This window comes from Phacochoerus africanus, chromosome 2 (genome assembly GCF_016906955.1).
Source record: "Phacochoerus africanus isolate WHEZ1 chromosome 2, ROS_Pafr_v1, whole genome shotgun sequence".
NCBI classification, from domain to species: Eukaryota; Metazoa; Chordata; class Mammalia; order Artiodactyla; family Suidae; genus Phacochoerus; species Phacochoerus africanus.
In genome coordinates this window covers 29,803,507-29,828,166 of record NC_062545.1, presented here as the reverse complement: position 1 = coordinate 29,828,166, position 24,660 = coordinate 29,803,507, and the positions used below count along the sequence as shown (strand labels likewise).

General features: G+C 41.6%; 2 protein-coding genes across 4 annotated transcripts in view; one reads left to right on the top strand and one right to left on the bottom strand.

Annotated features, from left to right (window-relative positions):
* TBPL1 (TATA-box binding protein like 1) overlaps positions 1 to 8,220 on the top strand; it is a 34,851-nt gene extending 26,631 nt beyond the window's left edge. The window contains exons 3-7 of the mRNA XM_047758348.1: positions 2,228 to 2,310; positions 2,490 to 2,553; positions 4,494 to 4,597; positions 4,691 to 4,785; positions 7,697 to 8,220. Coding sequence (XP_047614304.1) covers positions 2,228 to 2,310; positions 2,490 to 2,553; positions 4,494 to 4,597; positions 4,691 to 4,785; positions 7,697 to 7,776 — 426 coding nt within the window. The 3' untranslated portion in view covers positions 7,777 to 8,220. The remainder of the gene's footprint in view (positions 1 to 2,227; positions 2,311 to 2,489; positions 2,554 to 4,493; positions 4,598 to 4,690; positions 4,786 to 7,696) is intronic.
* Positions 8,221 to 9,386: 1,166 nt separating this feature from the next.
* The window catches only part of SLC2A12 (solute carrier family 2 member 12), a 63,910-nt gene continuing 48,636 nt past the window's right edge, over positions 9,387 to 24,660 (bottom strand). For 2 of the 3 annotated variants that reach the window (XM_047758320.1, XM_047758329.1), the window contains exon 5: positions 9,387 to 11,995. In XM_047758320.1, coding sequence (XP_047614276.1) covers positions 11,842 to 11,995 — 154 coding nt within the window. In that variant the 3' untranslated portion in view covers positions 9,387 to 11,841. Of the gene's footprint in view, positions 11,996 to 14,078; positions 14,586 to 24,660 lie in introns of those variants that run through there. The other variant, XM_047758336.1, reaches the window with a different exon arrangement.

Below are 24,660 nucleotides of genomic sequence, written 5' to 3'. Positions count from 1 at the left end.
AATGTGACTGATTTCTGAATGTTAATCTTATATCCTACTACTTTGCTGAATTTGTTGATCAGTTCAAGTAGTTTTGGGGTTGAGTTCTTAGGGTCTTCTGTGTATAGTATCATATCATCTGCATACAGTGACAATTTTACCTCTTCTCTTCCAGTTTAGATACCTTTTATTTCTTTTGTTTTTCTGTTTGCTGTGGCTAGGACTTCGAATACTATGTTGAATAGAAGTGGTGAGAATGGGCATCCTTGTCTTATTCCATATTTTACTGGGAAGGCTTTCAGCTTTTCTCCATTGAGTATTATATTTGCTGTGGGTTGAAAGCTCTATTTTAGCTCTAAAAATTAGATTCCAGTAAATTTTAGTAAATTTTCACCAGTTCTTAGTGCTGGAAACTAGAATGAATTAAATTCAATTAAAAATTTCAAAAAATTAAAAAATTTTAAAAAATTTTTTTTAATTTTTAAAAAAAGGAGTTCCCATTGTGGTTCAGCGGAAACAAATCTGACTAGTATCCCTGAGGACGCAGGTTTGATCCCTGGCCCCTCGTTCAGTGGGTTAAGGGTTCGGCATTATTGTGAGCTGTGGTGTAGGTTGCAGACAAGGCTCGGATCCGGTGTTGCTGTGGCTGTGGTATAGGCCTGTGGCTACAGCTCCAATTCAGCCCCTAGCCTGGGAACCTCCATATGCTGCAGGTGCAGCCCTAAAAAGTCCAAAAAAAAAAATTTCAGTGAGTCACAATTAAAGATTGTCAGGTTCATCAATAATGTCATCATCACTTTAGAAAAATAGTAGATGCATCTGCTAAAAAGAAGGAAGAGCGTAATGTTGCTTTGGAACTTTGGCGTGCCATGTGGGAGAGAAGTCATTTTTTCCTAGGAAGGTTAAATCTGAGTTGATAGACAGGCCAGTAGTGAAGACAGTTAAACATAGAATAAACTCATAGTTTCTTAGCCACTTATATATGACATTTTGTAATGTGTTTTAGCTCAGATTTTATTTTGGATGTGTGATAAATTTTGTCTCCCCAGATTTGATAGCTTTCTAGTTTGATAATATGGCACATGACAGGAAAAGGGAGGAACTCAAAACATAACGAGAGTTTTACAGAGAAACGTCTGATTCATTTATCTGTTATGTATTCAGTAAACATTTCTCCCTCTTATACAAAATGGCCACATAATGAAAAGTCACAATGAAAATTTAAATGTTATCTTGGACCTTAGTCTTTGACCTGTTTATACTCATGCTGTGGGTAATTTTATTCAAACCAGTAGCTTTAAGTGCCTTTCATTTCTAAGGCATCTAAAATTACATCTCCAGCTCCAACATTCCTCCCACATTGAATATTTGCACATTGACCTTGACTATGTAACAGGCACCTCCGCTCTAAGACATGGTCTGAAGAAGTGATGGGCACCATGAAACAGAGTAAAGCAGGGTTAGACGTCAAAGAGTGATGAAGGGCTGAGTCTTTCGTGGGAAAGGTCAGGGAGGGCCTCTCTGTGGAGGTGACATCTATTGAGAGACCTTAAGTGAGACTATCAAGAGAAGAATATTCCAGACAAAAATATAACAGCTACTCAGAGTTCCTGAAGTGGCTCAGTGGTTAACGAATCCGACTAGGAATCATGAGGTTACGGGGTGGATCCCTGGCCTTGCTCAGTGGGTTAAGGATCCGGCGTTGCCGTGAGCTGTGGTGTAGGTCACAGACGCGGCTCGGATCCCAAGTTGCTGTGGCTGTGGCGTAGGCCGGTGGCTACAGCTCCAGTTCGACCCCTAGCCTGGGAACCTCCATATGCTGCGGGAGCGGCCCTAGAAAAGGTAAAAAGACAAAAAAAAGTAACAGCTACGCAAATCTCCTCAGGTGTGAACAAGTTTAGCATATTTGAGGATCCATGCAAATTGTAGATTCCAGTTATGAGAACGGTGGTATGAGAGTTGGAATGTGTACCTATTTGTAATACATTGATTTCAAGTATATAGTAAGAGATTTACACAGACCTTGAATTTTTAACTAATTAAGTGTCCTTTTGGATTATTATGTTGTTTAGTGTGGTCCTTGATTTCAGAATGGGTGATGTAGTGAACAGTTATTTCAGCCTTGGGTAAGCTTGAGGGGGTATTTCAACATTAAAATGGCCACACAGAGTAGAACTATGTGTACAAATTAACACTTACTATGTAATCAGTTTGTTGGGATTTTAGTTTGTTTTTTCTTTTTTTGCAGAAAGTATTAATGAAGCTTAGAAAACCTAGAATTACAGCTACAATTTGGTCCTCAGGAAAAATTATTTGCACTGGAGCAACAAGGTAAATGTTGTCTGGGCTTCAAATTTTTATTTTTAATTTTTATTTTTTAACTTTCTCCTCATGGAAGGGGCATTTTTCTAGACTTAAAAATGAAATCACATGTACAGTTTTTCGTGTTGCTCAGTATAAAATTTATTTCCTGTGTAAATGAAAATCTTTTTCTTTTCTTCAAACCGTAGTGAAGAAGAAGCTAAATTTGGTGCCAGACGTTTAGCCCGCAGTCTCCAGAAACTAGGATTTCAGGTAATGTTCTCAAAAGATACCCAAACTGTAAATATTCAAGGATTTATTTTTGTACAGTTAATATTTTTCATTTAGTGGACTAAAGAAATCCCCACAGAAAGTCCTCCTTTGATTGACCCTTTTCTACATTTTATTATACTGTCCTTCAGCACAAAAATTTAGTAGCAGAACTGGTCTATGTGGGTATTTGTAAGGGATCCTAGCTTTTCCTCCAGTCCCTTTCCCGTAGAGAGAGACATGTTTCCTTAAAAATTAGCTGCCTTTTCAACCCTTTAAGTTTTTCACTTCTCACCAAAAAAAGAAAAAGTCATGTTTTTGATCGTCACAAGAATGCTGTGTCAGGATGACGAGTAGAGAGCTGCAGGGGCCTGTTGACTTGTACACCCTGGTTGACAGGCCCTCACACTTAGAAAGTGACCGTCGCTAGCAGGTCAGCCTTATGAAGTGTAATTTTATAGAGGCATGCATCTGAATAAAATGAGTCCATATCGTGGACTTGCCCAGTACTTGGAAATGATGAGGAAATGAAAGAAAAAGATGAGCTGTGGTTCCTGGAGAAGTGGGCCGGGGCTGTTTGGGGTTTGAGTGCGAGGTCGAGTTCCTCTCCAATGACTTCAGTCTCCTTTGAGGTGGAAGGTGCTAGGAGAGCACTGCGTGCCAGTGGGGAGCGGGGGTGTTGGTGCTGGACGGGAGTGCAGGATTAAGACCTGCAGGAGACGGTGGGGCTGCTTTGCAGACTTTCTGACTTTGTCCCACTGCCTTGTACCAGTACTGAGCTGGAGGATGGTCAGTTCATCCAGATTTGTGGTTGTACTAAGAACAGTTGAAACGTTAACAAGGTAAAACCATTAAAATATTAGTACAAGTAGCCAAAGGTGTTAATATTGAGAGAACATTATTTTCAACCTTGGAGCCTCTTTTCTTGGCATAATATTAGAAATGTTGAGAGAAATCTCAGAGTTAAAAACACAGTTTTATCACTCTTTTCCCCACGGTATGTCCCAAGAGAAACAAACATCTGACGAAACTCAAGAAATGTCATTTTTACCTTATTGCATATAGGAAAAAGTCTGGGCCTCTCCCACCCTCTTAGATGGCCCACTCTTTTTCTGTGAAGTGTGTTTGTTTCTGAAGACATCTGCTTCTCACCTATCAGGAAAGAAAAGAAAGAAAAAAAAAATCCTGGCTTATGGGAGTTCAGTGTTTACTATTTTCACTTAATATTGAATGACAGCTTTTCCATTTTGACTCTTCAAGGAGGACTCTGCTTTAATCTTTTCCTTACTCTCTGCTTTAATCTTTTCCTTACTGTTCTCCCTCCTATCCCAGGAGATTAATAATCCCATTTAAAGTATTAAGAAATTAGGGAGTTCCCGTTGTGATGCAGCAGAAACGAATCCGACTGGTATCCATGAGGATGCAGGTTCGATCCCTGGCCTTGCTCAGTGGGTCAAGGATCTGGTGTTGCCATGAGCTGTGGTGTAGGTTGCAGATGTGGCTTGGATTCCACGTGGCTGTGGCATAGGCCAGCAGCTGTAGCTTCGATTCAACCCCTAGCCTGAGACCCTCCATGTGCTGCAAGTGCAGCCATTAAAAAATAAAAATGATAATAAATAAAAAAATAAAGTATTAAAAAATTAAACGGAAATAAAATTCGGAAGACCCCAGATGTACTGTTTTACTAGTGTAATTATCTCCAGCTTTATTTATTTTTAGTTTATTTAAAATTTATTTTTTAATGACTTTTTGAGCTTTTTTTTCCCCTTTTAATTACAACATTAAAGAGTCCTTGATTACTTAAAATCCTGAATCCATGCTTTAAATGTATATCTCGTTTGCTCTTATTTTTAAGGATTGAAATTTAATGATTAAGAATACTCTGACGAGCAGATTTTTTGTTTGTTTTGTAGTAATTTATTGGTTTTACTCCTCTCCTAAAGGTAATATTTACAGATTTTAAGGTTGTTAACGTTTTGGCAGTTTGTAACATGCCGTTTGAAATCCGTTTGCCGGAATTCACAAAGAACAATAGACCTCATGCCAGGTAGGTCTTTGAAGAATTAAGATAACTTATCAAATTTGAAATTACCTATCAGGCTATAAGTATTTATAATAATTGTGACTTTTTTTGTTATAGTTATGAACCTGAACTTCATCCTGCTGTGTGCTATCGGATAAAATCTCTAAGAGCTACATTACAGATTTTTTCAACAGGAAGTATCACAGTAACAGGTATTTTATGATATTGAAACTAAGCTTGTCAATTATGGATCGAATGAGATAAGAGGTGTTCATTCCAAAATAATGTCTGCGTTGTCCCTTGTAGTCATTTCTGCCCTTCTGGGAGAACCAGTCTCCTCACTTTGAACATGTAGCTTAGGTTTCCCTGCTTTTCTATACAATTTTGAACTCTTACATATAATATTTTATGTCTCTCCTCTTTATCTTCATCATTACCTTAGCAAGATTCATCTGTATTGTTCCATGTAGCTGTAGATTAGGTTTTTTTTTTTTTTGTCTTTTTCAAGGCTGCACCTGTGGCATATGGAGGTTCCCTGGCTAGAGGTTGAGTAAGAGCTGTAGCCACTGGCCTACACCACAAACACTGCAACTTGGGATCTGAGCCATGTCTGCAACCTACACCACAGTTCACGGCATTGCCGGATCCTTAACCTACTGAGCAAGGCCAGGGATCAAACCTGCGTCCTCATGGATACTAGTCAGATTCGTTTCCACTGAGCCACGATGGGAACTCCTAGCTTAGTTATTCTTACTGCCATTTAGTACCCAGTACATGAATATATTGTCTATGAGCATTTAGATAGTAGTTTCCAGTTCGTAATTAAGAATATTCTAATATTGGTGTTCCATGGTAGCTCAGCAGGTTAAGAATCTGGCGTTGTCACTGCTGTGGCTCTGGTCACTGCTGTGGCACAAGTTTGATCCCTGTCACCAGAACTTTCACATGTTGTGGGCACAGCCAAAAAATAAAGCCTATTCAAGTATATATTTTCATATTTGGTATAAGTTTATGATATTTTGTGTTTAAAATACTCAAGGAGGAATTCCCGTCGTGGCACAGTGGAAATGAATCTGACTAAGAACCATGAGGTTGTGGGTTCAGTCCTTGGCCTTGCTCAGTGGGTTAAGGATCCATTGTTGCCGTGAGCTGTGGTGTAGGTCACAGATGAGGCTCGGATCTGGCATTGCTGTGGCTGTGATGTAGGCCATCGGCTACAGCTCCAATTAGACCCCTAGCCTGGGAACCTCCATATGCCGTGGGTGCGGGCCTAGAAAGACAAAAGGCAAAAAATAAATAAATAAATAAAATACTCAAGGAGAATCCCTCATATCTCAGCAGGTTGAGGATTCAGCATTGTCATTGCTATGGTTCAGTCCCTGGTCTGAGAACTCCTGTATGCCTCAGGTGCAGCCAAAAAAACCTAAAAACAACAACAACAACAAAAAAACTTGAGAGAAACCCATTTTATGAACTTCATGGAAGTTTTACATGAACAACTATAATTGGCACCTGTTATGTTTTATGTGTATTTTGTTGTCTCTGTTGAGTCTTTTTAATTATTTGGAAGGGATAGTTGCAGAAAACGAGGCATAGACGTCAACGGGTAGCATTAACACACAGGCTGAATTTTTTAATGTTATTGTAGTTATAATTTTACAGAGACATTACTTGGGAGTGAGGCCCAACCTTTGGCAAAATTGAGTTAAGGAAGATTTCTTTAGTGTCCTTGAGTGTTCTTTTTACTCATTCAATCCTTAGAGGAAAATTAAAATGATTAACTGACACCTGTTAACCTGAAACAAAAATCTTTAGTTTTGATTTATCCATGGATTTTCACATCTTCCTCAGAGGTTTTTAAAGGCTCTTGCGGAGTCATGCCTGAATTTTAAACATGGAGTGGTGAGGAACAAGTCTATTTGTTCTCTTCTTTCAACTCACTGTCTCTGTACTTTGGAGCTCAGACTTCACAGAGGTCCCCAAAGCTGTTGATACATCCCTACGAAGGATGGAATACAATAGTGCCTGTGTACAATATAGATTAACTTAGTAGAGAATTAAACAATAGCAAACTGAAGAGCATTGACCTGGTTAGTTAGTACACATTATTATATATTAGCATCCAGTATATCCTGTGAAGTGTTAACAATTCAGTGGACACATACTGAGTGGTTCCTGTGGGCAAAGCTCTAGACTCTGTGGACGGGCTGAGGTGGGTTGGGGAGGAGTGGACCCGGATAAAACGTAGTCAGTACCTTCCAAGGGTTCACAGTGGGTGTGCATGTCCACTTCTAGGATCTTTCACAAGGTAAGCGTACATCTGTGAAAAAACTTTCTTTTTTTTTTCAAAGTAAGTTTTAAAAGTTACTTCTAGCTTCTAGCATTACATGTATATATTGTCAACCATCCCTTGCTTTTTTTTTTTTTTTTTTCAATTAACAGAGTAAGTTTTAAAGGCCAGATTAGTAAATTTGTGAGGATGTTTAGACCTTGCAGTTTATAACAGCGCTCTGGTTTCCCAGCACTCTGGTCGCAGCACTGTGGAGCCCTGCTGGGTTCCTCAATACTCCAGTGAGCTTCAGTCGTAGCCTAAACAAAAGCCAGTCTGCAGTGACCAAAAGGATAATAGTTATCTAGTCCCACTTGTTATTCTTTCCTTTAAAAAGCGTATTATAGCACTTTGTAATCTCCTTCTTGATATCTGTGTGTGTTTTTTTAATGTATTCTCTTTTCACAGTGGTACCCTAAAATGAGGAATATCATCCTTTTATGTTCAATTGTCTTTAATGGTCCATAAAAAAAATTTTATTCTCTTGATCCTTACTATGACTATGTGTGTAATTATGTAAATGTAGTGGGGTTTTGTTTCGTTTTGTTTTTCCCTTTTTTGGCCGTGCCCACATCATGTGGAAGTGCCTGGGCCAGGGACTGAACCTGCATGACAGCAGCGACCCAAGCCACTTTTTTAACCTGCTGAGCCACAAAAGAATTTCACGCATAGATTTTAAAAAAGAGGCAGCTAATATTTTGAAGTGTTTGGATATTTTTAATTGTGGGAAATCAGTTTTTCCTAGTGTTGTCTTTGGCCTCTTCTCACTCCTTCCTCTTTTGTGCTCGTTACAGGGCCCAATGTAAAGGCTGTTGCTACTGCTGTGGAACAGATTTACCCATTTGTGTTTGAAAGCAGGAAAGAAATTTTATAATCCATCGCTTAATTGGTTAGAATCCCTAACTGAGCACCTTTTAAAACCTGCTGCACATTGGACTCAAAAGGAAAACTGGACCAACAGTAATCGAGGAAATAGACTCTTTTATTCATTGACGGCTACAGTAAGCTCCAGTCCCTTCGGATTTTATTTCAAACCTTGCTGTAATATAAAGAGGAAGTTTACAAGACATGACTTTGCTGCTTTTACAAAAGGACATTCTATTTATTTTCGCAGTAATTTTCATGTCCCCATAAGCAGAGCTGTCACAGTGTGCACTACCTTAAATTGTTTTGTTGTCATTATTTTTTTTCCAGTTTGAGCTAACGTGTTTTATTTGTGAATAGTCTTTTACATTTTTGTATGCTAATATGGGCACCAAAGAACCTGTAAAAGTTATCTTTTTCAATTGAATGTGCACAAATAAAAGTTTGGAAAAGATCTCTCTTCATATCCATTCTATAACTTTTATTCCCCATTTTCTATTTTAACAAAAATTGTATTCATAATTTTTTTTTAATCTATGCAAGCTTAGACTTTTGCTAAAGTGTGTTGGCTTCTTTTTGAAGTGTATTTTGTAAATATATATATGCCACATGTGTAAAGTATCTTTTAATTCTCTGTTACCAAATATCAAATAGGAATTTTTTTTCTTGCAGATTAGAAGTAAAAACATGTATATAAATCCTAGGGAACCGGAGTAGAACTTTATAGTTTAAGTGTAATGTTTTATGTTGCTAATTTAACATGATAGAAGACGTTAACAATCTTTTAAAAGTTGCAGAATTGTAGTTTTTAAAAGAGAATCCTCTTACTTAACAAGATGAATATGAGAAGGAAGCTGTGATGGGTTGTACCTCATTTGAACCTTTGTTATTCTGGAAAGACAACGCTGGTTGCAGGAAAGTCATCATCTTCGGTTGGTACTCGAGGCTATGCTAAGAGTCTTGTCAGAAGTTGAAGCATTGTGCTGTTGTAGCAAGAAGTGCCCAAAAGCTGCCCCTGTGCCACAGTATAATTATCCTGTAGTTCAACTTGAACTTGAAAGCCATTTTGTGAGAGAAAAGTCTTTCCCCTTGTTGTGTCTTATTTAATGAAGCTAAAGAGCAACTACTCAGTATATGGAATGGCTACTCTTAAAGCTATAATAAATATGCATTATTGAAAAAGTGGCTCTCTGGCTCACCCATGAGCCCAGGAGTAGTAAAACAGGCTCAAGCTGCATTAGCGTTCTGCCATTTGCCTTTAGGAGTTTAGTATAACTAATAAGGATTTTACCTAGAACTAAGGCTGAGTGGAATCATATTAGCTTCAGTTAAAATTAACAGAGGTAATACTACAACATAATCTTCCACTAAAACTTTGAACTTCCAAAGTGTTTTGAAACTGGTTGTGAACAATTGGAACATCTTAACTTCCCATATTCCAGTACATTTTCCTTACCCTATTCTAAAATCCTGAAAACTGCACTGAACAGTAAAAATTATTTTATGTTTATTTTATCTTCTTTCTTCTCGATGCCTTCCTCTGCTTTCATAAGTGGGGGGCAAAGGCTAACTTTTATATTATTTCTTGGGAAAGACTTAATTGTGATTTTCAGACTTCCGTTCTCATTTTTTACATTGTTGTTTATTTGTTTCATTTTAAGATCCAGTAGGCTAGACACCCTTCTAAAATATACAGAATAAAATTTGATGAAAGTTATGGTTCTGGGCAGGCGTTTTTCAAAAACTTGAGGTTTTCCACTTAGATTTAATTAACAGTAATAACTGATCTCCTGATTTGCAATATTCACACACAAAAAAAAAAGGGAGGAAAAAAACATGATTATATAGCCAAGGTGCAGATCCAGGTATTGTAACATTTTTCAGTATTGAGTGACTTGAATACTAGGTAGGTCAGTAGCTCATCAAAATGCTTTCTCAGAAAAGAGGAAGAAAGACAATCAGAGCAGGTCTGGTTTCAGGGCTGCTGCTCAAGTATCGCCTGGCGCAGTGTCTTGGGTGACCCTTTACATTTAACAAAGCTGGTAAGAAATGAGCGTGTCTGATGTCTTCTGGCTTTTCCCAAGTGCTGTACATTTTTTAACAAATAAAAACTGTGAATATGTACATACAAATTATGTATTCCCCCTTTCTTATTTTTGAAAGTCAAAAAGCTCTAATTGGGCGTGTCGGGTAAAAATTAGCTTGAAAATATATTTGTTTCAATAAAGGCTGAATAATAAGAAAAGCATGAGAGCGTTTAAGATACCGAAGTTGAAATCACTTAGTGATAAACCTACCAGGTTCCTAAACAATTTCCTGCTCATTCGCAATGCATGACTAAACCAAGAAATAACTAAAGTATATACTGTGTTTGAACCGCACAGCGAAACATGTAACAGTTTTGTTAAACATCTCTCAATCCGTGATGCTTGACAAAGAAGAAAATTCATATGATTACCTGTCCTGCCTTTTTAAAATCTCAGCATATAATTCCACTGAAGGTGGTATAATAAATTTCTTAAATTGATCCTCTACAGAGCATACTTTGCCTACTCCCTCTAAAACACATGAACAAAGCAGTGTGTGCTCTGACTTGCATCTGAAATGAATCATACAGAGTGCAGATGACAAAGCTCCTTAAAACTTGCCCTGCCAATTTTAATTTAGATAGTATGTTTCAGAACCTGGTCGTCTAGTCTCCTGAGTTTCTGATAATACAGCTTTACTATCACTTATATAGACTGTAGTCTTGAAACCTCTTCATTTTCAGGGAATGCAGTAGATCATATCAAACTAGGACACTGTTAAAGGCCAATAGAAAGATTTCAAGTCAAACAAAAAGTTTTTGACTCTTAGGATTCTCTTCTTTAAGGTAATCATTATTGTATTCTTTTTGAAGTTCGGTTGCTCAATCCTTTTTGTGTGTGTCTCCCATAGCTAATAATACTGTAATTTAATGGGTTACTACATAAGTGGTTTGAGATCCTTTATTGTAGATTTTCTATCATTGCATCCAAATTCTACTGGTAAAATGCCTCCCCAAGTCTCAAAACTCAACTGGAGAAATGCAGAAGAGAGCAATCCATTGTGTAGGTGAAACCCAAATGTGTGGCGCAGTCGGTGATCTGTGTTTCATCATAGAGAAGAGCATAGTGAGGGAACTGGCCCGATGTCTGGATGTCATTTATTATGTCTGCAGGCATCTGAAGGTCAGCATAGATTATATATAGCCTGTATGCCTTAACCTGAGGTAGTGATATCCCTGAGGACTGCAAAGAATTGTAAGAAACTATGGACCACTGTGAGGTTATCATGAAAACCTTACAAAGAGAGAATTGTATAAGCTCAGTAACTTGAACCTAATTACGTACAGATTTGGCTAAATAATACCCTAATGGCCTGACTCCTTTGCTCATGTTTGCCTAACAGCTATTTCTAAACAAATATGGTCCCAGGATTTTCAAATTGTCCTCTCTATTCATACTTAAAAACGGATGGAAAAAAATGCTTACTTTTCTCCTATTGCATAATTGTTTATTTTATAATACTAACATCAAAAAGGATCTTTTGCATTACACTGTAGTTTATAATTCATAAAATACGTCATATAATCTTTATACTTGTGTGTAGTTAGAAATTATCACTAGAATCCTAACCAGAACCCTGTCCTAACCTAGAATATGTGTGCAGTCGTCCACATTATGTCTTGGTTCTTTTTTGCACATGACCCAGTGCAAGGTGTGTCTCAGTAGGCCAAAAACTGTAAGCCTGGGATCAGACCACTTCTGTGTCTGAAAAACAAAGCCGCCACTGGCCTCTGTGCATACATGCCTTAAGGTAAAAGTTGATGGCATCACTAGTTCATGGTCTTTCAAAGGCTCCTCTGTGAAAAAGGTGGTAGATAGTGAACCAGCTAATATTTTTAACCTGGTATTCTGCTCAGTAGGAAAGAGATCACTTGGGACCTTGTACCTCATCTACCTTTTGGGGGGTAGAACGAGTGGCAACTGTGTATGGTGGGAAGACACTCTAAGTGTTCGTACGCTGTATCAACATCTGTGAGGTTTTGCGGCTGCTAGGTCTCCGGAGAAAGCTGCCTTGGTTGTCCCCTACCCCGCAGCTTCTTAGACTCCAAGAACTGTTCTTGGGGTTTTCTTTTTTGAAGCTGTTTTGGCACTAATTCCTCTTGGTGATGACTCATAAAACAAATGTTGTTTTTCACATAGTTCCTGAAAGAGAAGGAGGCACTAATGAAAATGTCATTCCAGAGTTTACAGTATTTTGAAAGAAAAAAAAATGCAGGCTATTATTTTTTAAATCACCATGGGGCTTTAATGTATTAGCTGCGCAAAAAAAGACCAAAGCACACTGCAAAGCCTCGACGTGTCATGAAATTCAGCGCACCACAGACCTTTGGTCAATCTCACGCAAAGGGCAGGGTGGGGTGTCTTCTCAGGGCATAATCGCAACATTCCTGTCTGCAGGGAGCAAAGGACTCCAAGGACAGACTTACCTAAAACTAATGGAGATTCCATCCCAGATCCTCTCTGATTTTTCACTTTTCTCAAACACTATCAATATGCCTATATTTATAGCTACAGATTCTTTCTGCATTAACCCCTTGCTCCTGCATTAACAAATCCATTTCTAAAGGATTATTCCCAACAGCATAAAAACATGGTCTAGTATTTTATGTCTATTTTTTAAAAGACCACCTTCGAACCTCTCTTTCACCTTCCAAATACCTTTTCCTTTAATTTAACCAATTCATCAAGTGGCCACGATGTGCCAGGTGCTGTATATAGTAGGTGCCATGGATGGAACAAAGACTTGCTTTCAAGGAGCTTACATTTTAACAGAGGGAACAAGGACACAGGTATATATAATTGCAAGTAGTAAGAGTGCTAGGGAGAAAAGTAAACCAGGAAAGAGAAAAAGAATGACTTGGGGGGGTAGCAGACTGTATCATACTGTTGGCTTCTCTAAAGGCTAGGTGACATCTGATCAGAAACTCGAGTGAAGTTAGAGAACCATGCGAAGAATTGCAACCAAGTGCTGTGTTACGGAGAATCCAGTATGGCTAGAGCTTGGCAAGTACATGAGTGACAGAGATGAGGGTGAAGGGGTGAGTAGCAGCCATAGTTTAGAAGCTTGACTTTTATTTGAAATGTAGACTGTTGCATGGCTAATAGACTGTAGAGGGCAGGAGTTGAAAGAGGAAGACTAGTTTGGAGGTTAATAAGTCCAGATGAAGGATGGTGGCTTAGATTTAGAAGAGTAAGAGCAGAAAATATATATTTGTATGTTTTAGGAGCTGACAAGACTTACTGATAGTGTAGCTGTGGGGTGTAAGGAATAGCAGGGGTGAATCCTAAACTTCTGGCCTGAGGAGCACCCCTGCCCTGTTCCCTCAAGCAAAAAGGCTTGTGGAGGAATAGGGTGGGGGTGGGATAGGGAGTCAATGGGACTGGAAGCCAGGAGTTCCATGTAGGCCACGTTGAAAGCTAGAGATGCCTATTGGACATTTCAACCAAAAATCTTAAGTGGGCAGTTAGATTTGAAAATAAAAAAAAAAAAAAAAACTCCCATCGTGGCGCAGTGGAAATGAATCCGACTAGGAACCATGAGGTTGCAGGTTTGATCCCTGGCCTTGCTTAGTGGGTTGAGGATCTGGAGTTGCTGTGAGCTGTGGTATAGGTCGCAGACTCGGCTCGGATTCCGCGTTGCTGTGGCTCTGGCGTAGGCTGGTGGCTACAGCTCCAATTAGACCCCTAGCCTGGGAACCTCCATATGCTGGGGTGCAGACCGAAGAAGCAAAAAAAAAAAAAAAAAAATCAGGCAAAAGGCCAGAGCCTAGAGATCCACATTTTGGAGTCATCAATTTATGGATGGCTTATAAAGCCAGGGGAATACACAGAAGAGGTGAATATAGATAGAGAGGTAAGGATTGGAGCCTGGGGCACTACTGCATTTAAAAGAAGAGAAAGCAAAGGAGACCAAGGAGTGACTAGTGAGGCAGGAGGAAAACCAGGAAAGTGTAATACTCCGGAATATATGTGGGGGAAGAAAGTGTTTAAAGATAGGGCGCTGGAGGAACAGGGCACATGCTATTGGGATGTCCCCTAACACAGGGGTGGAACAGTTTGATAACTCAGCAGAAGTCATAGGTAGCCTGAGGAGTAAGGAGGCAGGAAAGAAAGCCTGAGTGGAGAAAGTTTAAGAAGGAATGGAAGGAGTTCCCACTGTGAAGCAACGGGATTGATGGTGTCTCTGCAGCGGCCAGGATGCAGGTTCAATCCCTCGCCTTGCACAAGGGGTTAAAGGATCTGGCATTGCTGCAGCTGCTGTGTAGGTCGCAACTGCAGCTCGGATCTGAAAGATCAGCAAAAGGTGAGGAAGGGGGAAGAAGTGCTGGAGGCTTGAGGAGCGAGGACAGGGTGTGAGGTAACAATTGTGGACAGTAGGAAAATCAACGAAGGAAGTTGGAGGACATTCCTGAAGACCTACTTGAGATTTATGTACATCAGTTTAAAACTGGGCTCATCAGCATCACTGGGTATTTTCTCCAGCCATGGGGTAGTTCCTCGGATGCAGGGAAAAAGCAAGCTAAGGACCGGCTTAATCAGAATTAAGGTTTGCCTGAATGATGGCCGGAAAGAGGGCAGGGTAAAGGCGGGGGGTGGCGGGGTGGGGTGGGGGGGCGATGCACAGGATCTAAGCAGGTAAGAAAGGAAGTGTGGTCACGGGTGATGAGTCTTCTGTGGATTCCGGGTCCTGGTGCCTCCTGATGCGGTTGAAATGCAGGTGCTTGAGAGTGAGCTGAAACAGAGTGGTCCATGGGTGAATGGGCTGTTTGTGAAAGGAGCAGTGATGGGGAAAGACAGTCCTCTTCCCAGCCAAACTGGGAAGTCGTCTTCACTTCATGAGTATCTGCTCTCTCCTCCAGCCTCCTCAGTCACCTCTGTCCTCACACTCTGCTGAGACTGTGCCTGACAACCTGCCGTCACCCTCCACCTTGCACCTGGCTACTCAACAGCACTCAGCATCATCCAGTCCCACCTTGTTATAACACTCCCCTCGGCTTCAGTGAGACCATATTCTCTGGCTCCTCTCCAAGCTCACAGTTGTCTCCTCTTCAGTCCCGATACTCTCTTCCACCTACTCTCTAAATATTGGCCTGATCCAGGGCTTGGTCCTCGACCTCATTCTCTTCTCTCTGCTCTTTTCCTGGGTGACCTCATCTGGTTCCGTAACCTAAATACGACTGACTCCCAAATCTGACCCTGACCCTGAATGTCTCCAGAATTTCCTATTTACACATCCAGCTGCCAGTGAATACTATAGCCAGCTGATCTCAAATGCACGTTTCTGTAATCCTTCCAGCCCTGAAACCTACTCCTCTTCCAGGCTCCCTATTTTGCCATTTAGGTGTCACCCTGACTGCTTCACTGCCCTACGCCTATAATCAGTTCATGCATTCATTTTTTTCATTTCTTCATTTTCAATAACGAGCTTCAGTTATATATTAAGAAACTGTTCCAGGTGCCAGGAAACAACAGTGAACAGAGCATATGAAATTACCTGCCCTCAAGGAACTTCATGCAGTGAGAGCAGATAGACAAGAAACTAAGCAAAGTATAGAGGGTTCCAGCTTTGGGAAAAAACTGAAAAAGGAGAGTGGATGCAGAGTTGTGACATGGTTGTGATTTTAAATAGAGTGATAGGAAAATTTGGAAGGCGATCAAGCAGTGAAACAGGCAGATATCTAGGGGAAGGGAATTTTTAACAGAGGAAACCGGGGCAAAAGCTCTGACACGTGAGCATCCCTGGTGTGCTTAGGGTGCAGCAAAAAGGCCAGTGAAGCCAATTAGAATAGAAGAGGGGGAGAGTAGTGGGGTACGTGGGGCTGTGTGAGCCATCAAAGCTGGTGGATTTGAGCAAAGGCTTGGTCACATTTAAAGGGATCACTGGGAGTTCCCGTCATGGTGCAGTGGTTAATGAATCCAACTAGGAACCATGAGGTTGCGGGTTCGATCCCTGGCCTTGCTCAGTGGGTTAACGATCCAGCGTTGCCGTGAGCTGTGGTGTAGATCGCAGACGCGGCTCAGATCCCGCATTGCTGTGGTTCTGGTGTAGGCTGGCGGCTACAGCTCCGATTCGACCTTTAGCCTGGGAACCTCCACATGCCGTGGAAGTGGCCCAAGAAAATGGCAAAAAGACAAAAATAAAAATAAAGGGATCACTGGATGCTGGGTTGAGAACAGGCTGGAGGGGATGAAGGCTGAAAACAGGACCAGGCTGGTGGCTACTACAGCAGCACCAGAGAGAGCTTGGCCACTCAGGTCAGGGGAGGAGCAGGGAAGGGGGCCAGGCTCTGGATCTATTTTGAAATAAATGCCAATATTATCTTCCGAATGACTGAACATGGGGTGGGAGGGCAAGAGAGTCAGGGAACACTCAGTCCAAAGTTTGTGGCCAGAGCAAGTAGGATAAGTTTGCCATCAACTAAAGTGGGTAAGTCTGAGAGTGGAATAAGTCTGGGGACATCAGGGTTCAATTTAGAAATATTTGTAGACATTTGAAAAGCAATATAGAACAAACTGTTGAATAGACAAGCCCTGAATTCAGGAGAGATATTGAGGCTGGAGAGATAAATTTTGGATTCAGCAGCATATGGACGGTATAAAGGCATTAGCTTTATCTGAGATCAACCAGCCAGAGAGGATGAAGCCCTAGGACACGTCAACTTTAAGATAAAGGAGTTCCCACTGTGGCTCAGCAGGTTAGGAACATGAACATCCATGAAGATGTGGGTTGGATCCCTGGCCTTGCTCAGTGGGTGAAGGATCCAGCATTGCTGTGATTTGTGGTGCAGGTCACTGATGTGGCCTGATCTGGTGTTGCTGTGGCTGTGACACAGGCCAGCAGCTGCAGCTCTGATTCGATCTCTAGCCTGGGAACTTCCATGTGCCTCGGGTGAGGCCCTAAAAAGAAAAAGAAAAAAAAAAAAAAGGTAAGATGAGCTGGAACCAGCAGAGGATGGATGTTGAGGAAAGACTGGTAGGGGATAACCAGGAGGTTGGTCCCTGAAGGCAGAGAGGCAGGTGTTTCGGGGAAGAGGGCAAGCATCCGCAGTCAGTGCTCGGGGTGGTCGCTATGCTGCCACTAAGTGACAGGTGAGAACTGACCCCTGGGTTTAGTGACTGGGAGATTACCAGGATGTTGAAAAGAACACTTGCAGTAGAGTGGTGGCCATGCAAGTCTTATTGGAGCAGGTTCACGAGAGACTAGGAAGAGAGGAATTGAGGACAATGAAGAGAGACAACTCTGGAAGAACTAGGCTATCAATGATGGCAAAGAAAACAAGTGAAAAGAAATGAGGGAGTAAAACCTAGGGAGGAAAGTGGGACCAAAAGACTTTCTTTTTTTTTTTTTTTTTAAGATGGAGAAAAGGAGATCCCGTTGTGGCTTAGTGGTAACAAACCTGACTAGTATCCATGAGGACTCAGGTTCGATTCCTGGCCACGCTCAGTGGGTTAAGGATCCAGCGTTGCTGTGAGCTGTGGTGTAGGGCACAGAGGCTCAGATCTGGCATGGCTGTGGCTGTGGCCTAGGACAGCAGCTGCAGCTCTGACTCCACCCCATAGCCTGGGAACCTCCATATGCCGCAGGTGCAGCCCTAAAATGATAATAATAACAATAAAATAAAACAAAACAATGGAGAAAAAAATCATGCAAGGTTTCTGTGCTAATGGGAAGAGAGATCCAGGAGAGAGGTATGAGCTAGATGATTGCAGGTGTGAGCAGGGAGGGCTGTGGGGGAATGTTCTGGATAAGCAAGTGAGGAGGGCAAATGAGGAGAGCGGTTTCCAGAGAGAGAGGTTGGTATTGAGCAGTTGTCTAGGAGAGAGGCAGTTCATGGACGAGGGACATAGATGACTGCCAGGCAGCACGGAGGGCCACTTGGAGTCAGTGGGGATGATTTAAAATGAGACCTGGGAGTTCCCACCATGGCTCAGTGGGTATCGAATCCGACTAGGAACCATGAGATTGGGGGTTCAATCCCTGGCCTTGCTCATTGGGTTAAGGATCCAGCATTGCCGTAAGCTGTGGTGTAGGTCGCAGATGCAGCTCGGATCCTGCATTGCTGTGGCTCTGGCATACGCCATCAGCGACAGCTCCGATTAGACCCCTAGCCTGGGACCCTCCATATGCCGTGGGTGCAGCCCTAGAAAAGACAAAAAGACCAAATAAGAAAAAAATTAAATTAAATTAAATTAAATTAAATTAAATTAAATTAAAAAATAAAATGAGACCCAGCCCTGGGCTCCTGTGCTTTCTAAGCCATGTTCAGCTCTGAGCCTGCAGACACTTGCTTGTCACACCTTAAGGTAAACCAGATCACGTCACGCCTCTGCTTAAAATACTTTTAGTAGGTTCCCATTGCACTTAGAATGAAATCCAAATCCAGCCTGTAAAGCCCCACACATCAGTCTCCACCAGCCTTCTCACTGTATCTCAAAGATCGAATCCTCCTGGGCTTCTTTTGAATCATGGAACAGGGCAAGTGTGTTTCTGATTCACCCTTTGCACTAGCTGTTCTCTCTACCTGAATTCTCTTTCCACCCTATCTTTGCAAAGTTGGCTCTTTATTACCACTCAGATTTTATCTTTCATGTCACCTCTCAGGATAATCTTCTCAGATCACCAATCAAAGGTAACACCCCCCCCCCCCCGCCCCCGGCACACACTTAGTATCTTATCAGCACATTTTAATTCTGATGCGTTTTTGCCTGCTGGTGAATATGTTATAGCACCTAGAACAGTGCCTGGCACGTAACAGGTACTCAGTAAATATTTATTGAATAAATGAATTTGGGTGAATGAAAGAAGGAATGACCATGTAAGATTAACTGCTAAGAGTGAAAAATAATCTAAGCCTCTGAACTGAAATATTTACCAAACATTAACTGGTTGGGTTTCTTTAATTGTCTCCACTTAAACTGGGGAAAAGAATGAAAGTCACAGCTGAAATAGCAAATATGGCAAATGTCCCATTTTGTGTTTGTAGCTGGCAGGGCAGAAGTTCAAAATGAAATCCTTTCAAATTACATTATTGCTGCACTCTTTTCTGACCTCCCCACTGAGTCATTGTTTATCTTACAAGAAACTTAACAACTTTGGAAGAATATTTGTTTTCTCAGCCTCCTAGAAATAGGAGAAAAAGAAGCCAACTCCAAGTGTGAGAAAGGAAAATGCTAGGAGGTGTGGAGTATCAAATGTGAAGTTAATTTGATATTATAAATAGTTTCCTTTCTTAGAAAATCACGAGGACATACACATCTGGACTCTCTGTTCCTCTGGTGACAAAAGTTGATTCATTGTTTCATTAACTCCTAAATCCAGGAAGACTCCCTTAACTCAGCAATAGCCTTTCTGCGTCTTAAAGTTCACCTCACTTTCCTTTCCTCACTTGTTCCCTGGGACTTTCGACCATCCCGGGTTCACTTAGCCAATTCTGTAAGTTTTCAATGCCTTGATGGATTTGATTTCTGTTCTTGTCTTTGACATTTCCCTCCAGGGAAATTTGTTTAACACACATACTTCATACATCACTTTGATCAACGTACACACTTCGGGCTGCTTACATTTTCATTTGAAAAGCATTCACCAACCTGCCGCTTCAAGCTAAGACATGTCCCTGGCTCTTTGGTGTTTCAGAAATCAGAGGGAGCCAAGATTTCTGAAGGCAACTGTTTCCTTTCTGCCCTCAGGTACTGGGCTTCCTGGCAAGAATGTATCCTTAGCCCATACTGCTGCTGCTGCTACAAATAAATTGGCAGAATTGTTTTGCCATCTCATCTTTCATAATTTGCACCAATGCCCTTATCTATACTTATTCTCCTCCACCAGCCTCGTGTTGACTTGTGGAGTCTATCTGGAGGTGAGTAGTATTTGGTTTGTGGCTCTCTCCTAATTTGCAATTTAAAACTTCCCTGGAGAATCTGAAAAAGAATGGATGTGGGTATATGTATAACTGCATCTCTTTGTTGTATAGCAGAAATTATCACAACATTGTAAATCAACTATACTTCAATAAAACTTAAAAAAAAAACTTGGAAAGGGTCTAGATTTAAGTTACTCAAAAGTAACAGGAATGTGATTCTTTCGAAAACATTTCATAATTCAGAGTTTGCTAATTTAGACAGATTCCTTCCCCACCTTGAATTCTGAATGAATATATACTATAAGGAGTTTTACATACCCCCCCTCCGAATAATTATGCTCTTAGAAAATGCCTTATTCTGGAGGTCCATCGGATGGGAAGATAGGCTTTTCTTAGGTTTGGCTTCAGATTTTCATTTGCCCTGAAATTTAATGCATCCTGACAGCTCCATATGAAAAACAAAAAAATCAAAAATCTTCTTAACCTTAACTCATTGAGAACATTCTGCTTTCAGGTTAGACTTTTTTGAAAAAGTGCAAAAGGAGTGATAATAGGAGAGGCCCTTGGTTTTGTTCAATTAATTCATGACTGCTTTTTCCCTGCTTCAATTTATTAGTTAGTACAACTCACAAAATTTTTAACAAACCTTTATTTTTAAAGGAATTCTTTCCCCCAGCTAGGATACGGGCGGCTCAAAAGTGCATATACCCAAGGTGGATTTCCAAAAATCCAGTGAAACTTAAGACCCAGGGCCCCTCACCTGCACAGCCCCTTCCAAGACCCGTATACTCATGCCTCACCTTGCATTCATGGTTTGTATTATTTTTCTTAAGCAGGACTTTCAAAAAGCTTAGGTTCTGCAAGATGGATCTGCTTATGCACCTCCACGTTGAGGACCAAATTATCCCCAATATAGATATTTCCCCTTAACCCCAGCTTCCAATGTACATTTGCCTCCTTTCTTCTTCATTTGCACGCTCCACAGGTGCCTCACATTCTGTCTGTACAAACTAACTCAGTGAACTCAGTGTTGTCCCAATCCAACCTCCCACCAGACTCCCGCTTCCCAAACCTGCACTTTCCCCTCCTCCAGGTCTTACTTCATTGACTGTCCCCATTGTCTACTGGATTAGTTCTCCAAGCTAGAGAACTGTTTCTTCCAGTCTTAGCTCCCAGTTGTGCAGGTTGCATCCCTACACCCCGCCAGCCCCAGGTTTCCCATCCGATTCCCCCCACAGGCTCTTCCTAGGTTTCCATCACTCTGTGTCTACGCTCTCCATTTGCCATATTTTGCCAGCTCCTCCTTCAAAAATCTGGTCACTCCCCACCCCCACCCCACTCTGTTGTTTTAAACATGACCTACTGGAGTTCCTGTTGTGGTTCAGTGGATTAAGAACCCAGGTAGTATGCATAAGGATGTGGGTTTCGTCCCTGGCCCTGTTCAGTGGGTTAAGGATCCAGTGTTGCCACATGCTCCCTCATAGATGTGGCTGCAAGGGACAGCACAGATGCAGCTCCCGTGTAGCTGTGGCTGTGGTGTAGGCTTGCAGTTGCAGCTCCTATTTGACCCCTGGCTCGGGAACTTCCAGGTGCATCCATAAAAAGGAAAAAAAAATTTTTTTTTTAATTAAAAAAAAATGCCCTACTGCCTTAAGGGTAAAAATCCAATTTTTTACCAGGATGGACAAAACTCCTCTTGACTACTCTCTCCCTCCCTTTGATCTGGGCTCATCTCTTGATCCCCGACCCAGAACCTGTCCTCTTCATACCACTCTAGTTAGGCAACTGACCTCTGCTGTGTGATTCCTCTTCTGACCCCCATGCAGTTCTCTTTGCCTAGATAACTGCTTCAAAATTCAGCTTGGAGAGAACCTCCTTCAGGAAAATTTCATAGATGAATTCCTCTAACACGTGCGACCTTCCTTTGTACTTGCCAACACAGTGCATTGCAATGCTCTGTTTTCTCTCCTGCCTCTTAAAGCAAAGAAACTATGGGTCCTCTGTTCCCTATATCTTCGGTTCCTGCCCAGTACAGTGTCTGGTCCACAGTAGATGGTCAACAAAGAGCAGAATGAATAATTCATGAAGTGAGAGGGGGAGAAAGGGAGTGGTATGATGGTAGAACCAACATGTCTCCCTTTTCTGAACACATACCCCTTCCTCCTCCCATTGCACAGATTGTTAGATCACAGATTAAATCACATCCTATGACCCATAAAGATCAAAACCTATTGTGATTTATACGGTTATTCATGATCTAATCCCCACACACAATGAATTCAGCACTGGACTGACCGCAACTGAACAGTGAATATTTTTTAATCTTCTGCTAGGAATCAGTTTTAAGGCTAGGCACTGTAGAGATTACATAAGGAGAATGGGCAGAGACCATTCTTGGAAACTAAAACTCTATAACCTCCTTAAGGAAGTGAAACCGCAAGAGTTTTAGCTGAGGCAATAGAAAAGAAAAAAATGGGACTAGAAATTCTTAAAGATTTAGGAGAAAGGAATGCTATCCGGAGCTAGGGTGACTCAAGGCTTTGAAGATCCTTGGGCATAAGGAGGTAGAACTAAATCTGCAAAGATAACTACATGTAGGAAGAGAAGGAGAAATAAGGAAGTAAGAGGTAGGAGAAAACCCAGGGGAAAAAACGTTCCTTAGGAGGTAAAAGAATTTCAAGAAAGAGTAAGTATGGTAGATTAAATGGGTTTAAAAAAACCTTTGGGAGTTCTGGCTGTGGCTCAGTGGGTTACAAACCTGACCAGTGTCCATGAGGATGTGGGTTCTATCCCTGACCTTGCTCAGTGGGTTAAGGATTTGGTGTTGCCACAAGTGGTGGTGTAGGTTGCAAATGCGGCTCAGATTTTGTGTTGCTGTGGCGGTGGCATAGGCTGGTGGCTATGGCTCTGAACTTTCATGTGCTGCAGGTGTGGCCCTTAAAAAAAGAAGACAAAAAATAAAATCAAATAAAGACATTAGGTCAATGTCTAAACTCCTTGAATCTGGGCTGGCCTTAGGACTTGTACCGACGATAGAAAGGGATGGAAACGATGTGGACGTGTGACTTCCAGTGTGGAAACCTCTCAAAGAGCTGAATGCAGTGTCAGCCTCCACTACCAGGTCTGACAGGGGGTGAAGCCACCATGGCCTCCTGGAGGAAGAGGCCACCTGAAGAGAACTGAAGTTCCCCGCTGTATCACCTACTGTCATCCATCTCTGTGAGGCTCCCTTGGAGCTTCCGGTCCAGCTACACCTCACGCTGATGTTGTAGGCACATGAGTGACAGGTTTGTAGCCCAGGTGAAAGGAGCAGAGGCACCACCCAACCAAACCAAAGAATCACAGAAAATAGTAAACAGTGTATTCCAAGCCACTACTCTGGGGGAGCCTGTTTTATACCTAAATAGACCACTGATGTGAAACAAGCTCTGGGGAAGGATGAGAAATGAAGGGTCACCCACAGATGTGGCATCCTCATGTCCTGGCATCTCAAATCTGGAAAAAGCATGAGTTGGTCAGACAGGTTTCTAGTTAAAGATGAATTATCAAGGTCTGAGGCTATCCGCTATTTGAATGGCGCTGAGTTATCAAGGCCTGAGGCTATCCATTATTTGAATCGTGCATGTGCAATTAATTGTCTTGTTTAGATTCTGTGCTCACCAAGAAATCCTATTATTTGACTTCAACTTGTGCAGGCCAAAGGGAGGGAGCCAGCTTTCATGAGGATTATATTTTTCTTTGTAAATGCATAATATTCATTTTCATTGAAGGTTTTAAAAATAGGGCCTCTTCTGTGTCAAAAAATTAGCCCTCTGGGTGATACTTACCTTGAATTAAGAGAAAAGTGTTTTCTGCTAACGTGAAATATCTTTACAATGCAAACCATTTTAAAGTATATAAGGTACAAAGTAAAACTTTTCCACACTCCTGCATACTCTATACCCTGATAAAACCAGGATTAACAGCTCCGTCTGTGTATTTGTGCACATACACCTCCCATCAATTTACCTGTCAAGTTTCTTCTTCCTTCAATCAAAAGCCGAAGAATCACTGTGCCCACTATTTCTGTGACCTCATACGTTTCTCTCTAGGAAAGTTTTTTTTTTTTTAATTTTTTTGTCTTTTTGTCTTTTGAGGGCCGCACCCGTGGCATATGGAGGTTCCCAGGCTAGGGGTCGAATCAGAGCTGTAGCCACTGGCCCAGGCCAAAGCCACGGCAATGCAGGATCCAAGCGGTGTCTGCGATCTACACCACAGCTCACAGCAACACCGATCCTCAACCCACTGAGCAAGGCCAGGGATCAAACCTGCAACCTCATGGTTCCTGGTCAGATTGGTTTCCGCTGTGCCATGATAGGAACTCCTCTAGTGAAAGTATTTTTAGAAGAAAGTCACAAACTGTAAATATGTTGTTTCTGTCCCTTATATTAAAACCCAAGAACAAGTTATCTCTACATTGTCTAGTGGGATGCTTTAATCCTAGGCAGAGTAATAAGTTCATTCCTGGCCACATACCTGGTCTCCTCCCCCAGCCAGTTTCAAGTCAGAGCTGCGAGTTCTGCTACTAAAGGAAAGGGGAGTTTTCTGTAACCCACTTACTGCTAAGTTAGACTGTTGTAGCCATCTCTCCATGTGAATTTTCTTTTTTTTTTTTTTTTGTCCTTTTAGGGCCACTCCCATGGCATATGGAAGATCCCAGGCTAGGGGTCTAATTGAAGCTGCAGCCGCCAGCCTACACCACAGCCACAGCCATGCCAGAGAGAACCACATCAGTAACCTACACCACAGCTCTCGGCAACACTGGATCCTTAACCCACTGATCGGGGCCAGGGGTTGAACCCTCATCCTTCTGGATGCTAGTGGGGTTCATTACCACTGAGCCACAACAGGAACACCTCCACGTGAATTTTATTTAACCATTATTTTAATTAGCTATTCACATTAAGA